General features: G+C 26.8%; 1 protein-coding gene across 1 annotated transcript; it reads right to left on the bottom strand.

Annotated features, from left to right (window-relative positions):
- Positions 1–1,961: 1,961 nt before the first annotated feature.
- LOC112596550 (ATP-dependent DNA helicase Q5-like) lies at positions 1,962–8,660 on the bottom strand. Its single transcript, XM_025342295.1, has 10 exons — positions 8,123–8,660; positions 7,900–8,024; positions 7,658–7,825; positions 7,394–7,573; positions 7,124–7,315; positions 6,952–7,063; positions 3,233–3,605; positions 3,039–3,158; positions 2,782–2,974; positions 1,962–2,112 (listed from the first exon to the last, which is right to left on the bottom strand). The coding sequence occupies exons 1-10, from the start codon at positions 8,220–8,222 to the stop codon at positions 2,017–2,019; spliced, it is 1,659 nt and encodes a 552-aa protein (XP_025198080.1). The 5' UTR covers positions 8,223–8,660; the 3' UTR covers positions 1,962–2,016.
- Positions 8,661–8,987: the final 327 nt, after the last annotated feature.

Raw genomic sequence — 8,987 nt, 5'->3', positions numbered from 1 at the left:
AATGACAGTTAATCCTTTAAAAAGTTTAATTTCCTGTTCTAGTTGTAAATATTTTGTGCTTAAAAAGTATTGAAATTATAATAATCATAATTATGCAGTTTAAAATTTTGAACTCTTGCTATAAATATTTTTTGAATAAGATAAGTGCAACAAAGTAATTAAAATCGAAAAAAACAATTATTTTTCTTAATACTTATTTTTTCATAAAATTTGAATTTCAAATGTGAATAAGAAAAATTCTATTTATTATTAAGTAGTGTTTTCAATATTTATAAATATTAGTAAAAACCAAAACTTTAATATTTAGTAATAAATCATGATTTTAGTAGATTTAACATATTTTATTATATTGCAGGCTACAGTTGTATCTCAATATTATTTTAAGGTTTATTAGGCAATAACTAAAACCGTGTTCCTATGTACAATTGGCCCTTACCTAATGGCTAATACATTTCATATTTTGGTTTAGTATTACTATTGCATAATATGATAACAACATAACGTAACATATTAAATTAACATTTTTAAAAGTATAAAAAAAGTTTCATATTCAACCTCTAAAATTTTAAATTTTTATGTTCTTTACTGTTGTAAGTCTAGCCTTAGTAAAAAAAAAAGTTTATTTTTTCCAAGTACAAAATTGATTAATATAGTTACTTAAATTATTTTACGATTTTCAAGTGCACACCTAATTAATATTGTATGATATACCATATTTTATTATTTTCTAAATACAGTATCAATTGCTGTATTTTTTACTATTCAAACTCAATTTAATAGTTAGTATAATACTTTTTCATCGTATAGGTATTGTTGTTTATACTAACCAATAATTTAGTACATAAAATAAAAAATAAAATAAAAATAATAATGTCAAAAAGATAGTATCATATTCATAGTATAGACCAATGAAGCAAATAAACTGAGGCAGCATATTGTAAATTTGTAAATAATATTCAAGAACATGAACACCACTGTGGTGAGCAATGCGGGTTTTCAATCGAGACATGTGTGCTGCGTTAACAAAAGACCTGTATTTTTATTTTATTTTAATACAGTAGTTTCAGTACCTAGAGCGAATTATCATTTTATTTTAAATAACCACAATACTTACGTCTTATTTTGAGTTTTATTTATAAACAATTAATTTATAGTCTGAAGGCAGTCTAATAAGTGAAGTAGTCTTATCAACACTTTAAGAACAATTTTGTTAACGATTCATTTATGGCCGTTTGAATTTTCAAATTAGGTAGTAGTATACAATCGAAAGGTACACATCAGTATGTGTACACTTACCACTTATTAAGATAGCAATATTTTTACTGTAATTCATTTGATAGCCATATTCTAGGGTTCTAATAAAAATTAGAAAAAAAATATGTCCAAGAATAAATATTCTTAAAGTATATGTACTTAAAATAATTATTTCCAACTCTCAGTATTCCAAGTTTATTAATTAAAATAATATAATTTCTTGAGATATATAATGGATAGTATAATTAATAGTCATACAGTTTTTTTAGCATAGTCTCTAAAGTTAACAGGTACTTTCAAATTTAAAATTAATAAGGTATTTTTTAAGAAATATGGTATGTATTATGCGTAAAATTATGAAAAAAAGATAATGTTGAAATGCATGGGCATAAAAATACAATTATTTTAATATGTGTAATATCTATGAAAACAAGATTCATAATTCATTGACAAAGTAATCTTAATTTATTTAAATTATAATAAATATCCTTGGGTTCTGCAAAATTATCTTAAATTATAAAGTATATTATTAAACAGTTAAAAAAATGGTGTGCATAAAAACAATTACAATGAGTCTATAATTACTATAAGTTTAGTAAAAATAATATAGAAATAATTTCAGTTATTTTAATGCAGATATTTATCTTAATCATAAAATCAACTTAAATAAGGGTTTTTTTTTAAATATGTATAATTAAACTATTTATTTTAAATAAATAGTGAATGAAAGTTTATAATTAATTTATAAATTACATATTATAATTATGATGAAGGCAATGAGTCCTCATCTTTTTTGTCATCATTCTCAACCAATGAAGATGAAGGCAGTGGTTCAACATCCACATTCTTTACTTCCTTCTAAAAAAAATATTTAAAACAAAATATTTGTGAATCAGACAGATTCTGGTGTATGGTGGTGTTAGTAAATTAATTTTTCTCTAATATTTGGGACACAAAAATAAACATAATTTACAAGCAGGTTAGATAACTGATTAAGGGTAAAGTTCAACTGTATTAAATACTTATGTAATTTTGGGTTTAGTGCAACTATAATTATTATATTTGATTATATATTATTAATTTTTACATTTAGGTACTAGACACCAAAAAACAATCTAGCAAAATAACAATATAAAAAAAAAAAACTACTTATTTAAATATTTAATTTTTGTTTTTGCTATGGATTCATAACACTAATAAAGTGTTAAATTTGATCTAACATATATATTTGTAACAGTATTTAACCTAATTATATTCAAATTTATATTTTTAAATATGGTAAGTATTAATAATATTTAAAACAAATTATTGCTTTATATGTTAAACATAAAAATATTAGAGTAAATATTTTTTTCAACTCTATGCACAGAATATAAAATCAATTTACTTTCATTTTAAAATCTAAAAGATTTTAAATTATACGTAATTTAAATAAATGTTAAGTTACAGAAAAATTGAACTTTTCCAAAAATTATTATTTAATACATAAGTATTTACATGTATTAAATATTTATAAATAAATCTTACCGGTTCTTTATGATCTTTAAGAGTTTTAACTGTAGCTTCTGGTTGGCAGGCTTTATTAGCTTTCACCAATTGATCACAAACCTTTATTATATTTAATGCATCTGTAGCTGTCAGCAAATTATTCTTTTCCAATTCTTGATATTTTGAACAAATATTTTTGATGTAAGCAGACATACCCATTTGTAGTAATTCCCTAAACAAATTTGACAAATAAAGTAAGTTATTTTGTATAGTACTACAATTGTAATATAATATACAGTCTAATAGAAGAACGTCCTCCATAGAAGTCATTAGACATTGCAGAACAAATGTCACATTTATCAATGCATTCCATTTTTACATCTCCAAAATATTCAGAAATAAATTTGTGTCTACACCTATTTTAATAAGAAAAAAAAAATGTATAAAAATTAAACTATGTACAATTATAGGTATCAATTATATAACATACTTTAAACCTTCACAATAATCTTTCATATAACGAGAATGAAGAAACACAAGGAAACGTTTTGCTGTTTTTTGTATTGTATCCATAGTATAGACTGAATTCATTTCGGTAACCAACACACCTTCATTTATTTCATTATAAAATGCTGTTGATTTCTTTGTTAAGAAAATTCTACATCGTGCAGGGTGACCATCTTTTCCAGCTTGACCTGTTTCATTATAATAAGCCGAAATACTAGACGGCAAGCCCCAATGTACAACCACTCTTATACTTGGTTTATTAATTTCCATTCCAGAAAGACTAGTTACAGTAAGAACTTGATAAAACCCCTTCATAAAAGAGTTTCTAACAGCATTACGTTCAGTTTGCTCAAGTCCTGTTTAAAGTAAAAAAAAATTTATCAGAGACAGTTCTACCATATGGGCAGGGTGGACAACTGCCCATACCTAAGTTTCTAGTGTACCTTATCTTATTTTAAAAATATAACTTTTTATAGCAAAATAAGATATTTTTTTCATTTGCTAAATTGTAATAATAATTTACAATTTATATAATTATTATTATTAAATTGATAACAAACTGGTAGTTACTACTATATTGTCTATGTTATTAATGTTGTGGTAATTTAAAATATACTAATATTGCTTATAGAGCTAGTTTAGATTTAATAGGATGACTAAAAACATCTTGGTTTATTGGCGGGAGTAAACGTCATCACCAGATATCCTGAACAGCAGATATTTTCATAACAGTTGACATATTATATGGTTAATATGAGTTCTAACTAAATTCTATTTCTTATACCAAATGTGTAAGCTTTACGCTAAAATTGAAAGTTTGCTATGCCACTGCCCCCTCCCAACCTGATTGAAATTCTAGCTATGCCCATGATGATTAACCACATAATAAATGATTTATCATACTAAATTACAATTCAGAACTATCGTATTATTTTTTTCTTTAATTAATTTCAATGACATTAAGAATTTAAATTAGTTTAATATTGATAATTATTGTTGACTTAATTACATTATTGAAGTGAATTAGTGAATTTAGTTCATATTTATATACAATGAATACATTTTTCTAAACATAAAACTGGAAAAATAATTGATAAAGACATGCCAAAATCTCTATCAGTACATACTAATAAGTAATGACTTTAAAACTAGTGAAAACTCAATAGTATTACTTTTAAACTCAAAACCAAGTAAACAACTGATAAAATCTTCAAAATATTAAATTTAAGTTTAAATTAATCAATTTCCTGTATAATCAAATATTGTTTATCCTCAAAAATATATGAGAAAAAATTAAATGTTCCTTTAATAGTACTTAGTATTAACAGTATCCATGGATTGAGTACTCAATATAATTAGATCAAAGTTTTAATTATTATAGTAGACATTATTTGCCATCAAGTCAGCATTGTACTCCTAATGCTAATCTAACAATTCATGGTTATTCAGACAGGAAACATATAGGAAATATGGCTAAAGTACATGATAAATGTGATACACACAGAATAGCATTAGTTAAATAAAAAGGGTATGTGATTCTAAAATACAAAGTAGTGTAATTGATTCACAATTAGAAGTTGAAGTTGCAAGAAATTGGACATTATTAAAAAGTATAATAAGGTGTGCCATTTATTGCTCTAGACTACATTTGGTTCGCATTTTACAAGAACATTCTGAAACAATTGAAACTCATGAAATTATAAATAATGATATTGCAATAGTAAGCAAAGGCAATTTTTTTAGAGCTTGTTAAGTTGTTATGTATTAAAAGTTAAACATTTTGTTCGGCTTATGAAGTGTTATCAAAGAATGAAAAAATATACTAATAAAATAATTCAAAATTATATAATAAGTGCAGTATCAATAGTAATTGCTCAGTCTATTTAAAAAAAAGTTAAATAAGGAAGTAAAATATTTAGCTTAAATATTTATCAAGTCAGAGACGAAGCAAAATTCTAACAAATGAGAATTTGTAATTGGTATGTACATAGTTTTGTGATAAAAGATTTTTAGGATTTGTTAAACTCAAAGAACTAAATGCTAATGCCCTAAGCTCAAATATTAATTATTTTTTAATAATATTATTTTAGATTTGAGTAAATATATAAATTAGTCATTCAATGGATCATCAGTTATGTCTAGACAGTTTAATGGAGTTTAAAAAAAAAATTAAAGATATCTCAGAAAATTTGTATCCATATGTACACTGCAATGCACATAAATTAAATTTAGTTTTAGTGGATGTTTCAAGGAAGGTAGAAGAAGTACATAATACTATAGGTCTCTTGGAAGCAATATATACATTTCAGTCATCATCAAAAATACGGCATCAAATATTTTTTGATAAAGCTGCCTATGCATTGCGACGCACATTGGGTACCAACATTTAAAATTATTAGTTACTTAAAAAATAACTTTAGACTAGTATTAATAGCATTAAAAAGTGTTCTGAAAGTTTAAAATCTAAAGAAGTTACAGAAACTAAAGGTCTACTAATTTAAATGAATTTTTTAAAAACTATTGTTACTGTTTTGTTTGGATTATATTTCTTCTTTAGTAAATATTCTATCGCTAAGTTTACAGATAACATCACTTGACTTTAACAGTTGTGCATAATTAATAAAATATTGTGTCTGCAACTAGCGCAAAACACAGTTTTTCCACTATGTGCCATGTCAAGATATATAATATGTAGAGTTCAAGAACAAGCAACCTTACATCATTATCAATTGATAGAGAAAACTCAGAAAAATTATTAACCCGTCATTGGTGACGCTATGAGCATTTCGCTCACACAATTAGTATTTTTAGAACGATTGGTTTATATTTAATTCGATCGTTACAATATTATATAAGTGCTTCATTGAGTTATTCGCGAAACTAAATACGGAAAAACATTAAATGATATAAATAAACTAACAAAGTTATTGAAGTCCAATGTTGCCGTACATGTAATAATAACGTGTATATTAGCGTTGGCTCACACATCGCTGATCGCCTTACCGTATTATCTAGTTATTTTATTATCATATTATCATATTATTATATTATTTTATTATTATCTTATTATATTGTTTTATTATTTTGCTTTAGCAGTTCAATATTGATATTTATCAATACCACATTATAGAAATTCTTAGGCTCATACATGTATTTTAATAGGTGAAAATTTCGCTAACACATCACTAACAGTGTTATAAAAACAACGTCACCAACGACGACGAGTTAAGAGATTCAACTGCTACCTTCAAAGTATTTGAAAGTATAAAGAAAAATCCAATTTCAAATTTTAACTTAACTATTTTTTTTATTTTTTTTTTTATTAGTCTGAATTACTTTTTTAACAGTTACTTAACTAATTAAATATGATTATACTTAAATAGTTTAAAATTAAGGATTACAGTATTTTCGCATATTTAAAATCTCTATAATATCTATTATGATCACTATTATAATTTATAAATATTTGAAATTACTTATTATAATGTATTCACTGCTATCATTATAAGGTATTTGTGGAGGCTTTAAGCATAAATATTTTATTAAATTAATTTTGTAAAAGTGAAAAAATATTTTTTTGAAGTTAAGACCTAATTATAAATTAACCTATTATACTATTGCCCACAAGAAAATTTAATTCTAAAACCTCACCTGCAGTTTGTTGAGTATTTAAATTAAATTTAATATATTTGATATATTTACCAGAATGATAAGCAGCAATCGAAATACCATTTTCTTTGAGATCTTTGGCTAATTGTTCAGTAACTTGTCTTGTCTTACAGAATATTAATCCTGAGGGTCGACCTGCACTTGGCTAAAATATAAAATGTTATTATTAATACATCATGCATTTAAAAATAAATAAGATACTTACAGCACCACGATATATATTATCTCCATTTAAATATTCCTCAAGGTATTTTGTTAAATGAGGAATTGAAATTCCAAAGATATCATCCTGAATTACATCATAATATATATTTGGTCTAAAGACGGGTATCGAAAACTTTATAAAACATGTAGGATCATCTCTAATATATAAAACCCTTCTCAAGAAATCAATAACCTAAATATAATAAAATATAAATTATTTAAAAAAATTTAAATTAATTCCATTAATAATAATTAATATTTTATTATATACGTCAACACCAGCTGTAGCTGTAGCCACAATCCATGGAATGTCCTTGCAATCTTTTTTAAGTCTGCCAAGTGGATGATACTCAGTATTTTTTTGACCATAAATCCATTGGTTTTCACAATGTGCTTCATCGACTATAATATATGATAGTTTCTTATTTTTCATCAAGTTAGACACTAATAGCTGAAAATATAATACATATAGTATAGTATATATATAGTCAATCAAAATAATGATTTAATTAAATATAATATTATAATGACCAACTTTAAATTCCAATGTAGAAACTTGATCAGGAGTCACGTATAAGAAATTAATATGTGCAACTGTTCCGGATTGTAAATCACCATAAATACGTAGTTTTTCAGCAGGAGTTGTTAACGAAGAAACAACTTCAGCATTAATATGAAAACGCCTTAAGTTGTTAATTTGTTGCTATAAAAAATTAGAATGTATTACCTACAAACACATATTATATCATAGGTTATTTTCCGAAAATCGGCACTCACTGTAATCCTTGAAAGGAGAGGAATAATCACTATAGCCATTTTATTCCAATAAATTAGAGAGGGTAGTAGGTAGGAAATTGACCTACCATAACCACTTGGAAACGACACGAAAACATCAGAGTTTCCTTTGAAAAACAATACACGACAATGAAAACATCATATCATCACATTTAATTAAGTACATAAAACTAAATCGTAAAATGCGTTCGGTGCAAGTACTCACTTTTCAATATTGTTGTGATAGCAGTCTTCTGCGTTTCGTTCTTAAAGTCGGAGTGATGGAAATAATGACGCAAGAATTTTAACAGTGATTTGTTATCCATGTCGACGATGTTCAAACGCTTGGTGGGAAACAACTCTTACTGCGTCTAATAATATCGACGACGGTGTATATTGTACAATCGTTCGCCCGTGTCCCGTACAATAGATTTTAATTATACTGTAATCGTGTACTGTACAGGCGTTCTTTAACAAACGAAACGATTTGACTACAACACCAAGCAACAACAAGCACACAAACGTAACGATTTAAACGGTCAACAACGAGATGAAAAACTTAAGGCTGACGCCGGAGTAATGTTTATAACTGTTGACCGAAGCCTCGTGTAATGACGATAATAGTAATAATATAAGATGAGCGGCGATAAATCAATACAAAGAATGCGCACGCGAAACCCGGGAAAACGGTCGCAAACGGCGTCGTCAGCCTCCGGCGTCTAGCAGACAGCAGTGCGCCAATCGCGTGATCTGTTATATAATCGGGCGATCGGAGCCAGGGCAGAATACCGTGTAACGTGTAATAGTAATAATATTAACGAATCGTGGTAAGTTTTTCATATTCACCGGGCCGCAACACGCGCTACCAAGGCACGCGGAACAAACACGGACGTTATAAATCTGTGCACAGTGTGCACGGACGCTCGTCGACGTCCGCCCGGTCGCGCCACCAGATGGCATTCCTAGTAACGTGGGTCACCACCTTAAAGCGGTCCCGGTGCCCTTGTATTGTAGAATTATTTATTCATCGTATCCGGCATGTCTTTTTCTGTCGAACAGTCCATCGTCCGTGATGTACAATTAAATGCGAT

Source organism: Melanaphis sacchari, unplaced genomic scaffold (genome assembly GCF_002803265.2).
Source record: "Melanaphis sacchari strain LSU unplaced genomic scaffold, SCAv2.0 Contig32_pilon_pilon, whole genome shotgun sequence".
NCBI lineage: Eukaryota > Metazoa > Arthropoda > Insecta > Hemiptera > Aphididae > Melanaphis > Melanaphis sacchari.
Note: the sequence above shows the minus strand (reverse complement) of the source record. Positions and strands in the feature narration are given on the sequence as shown.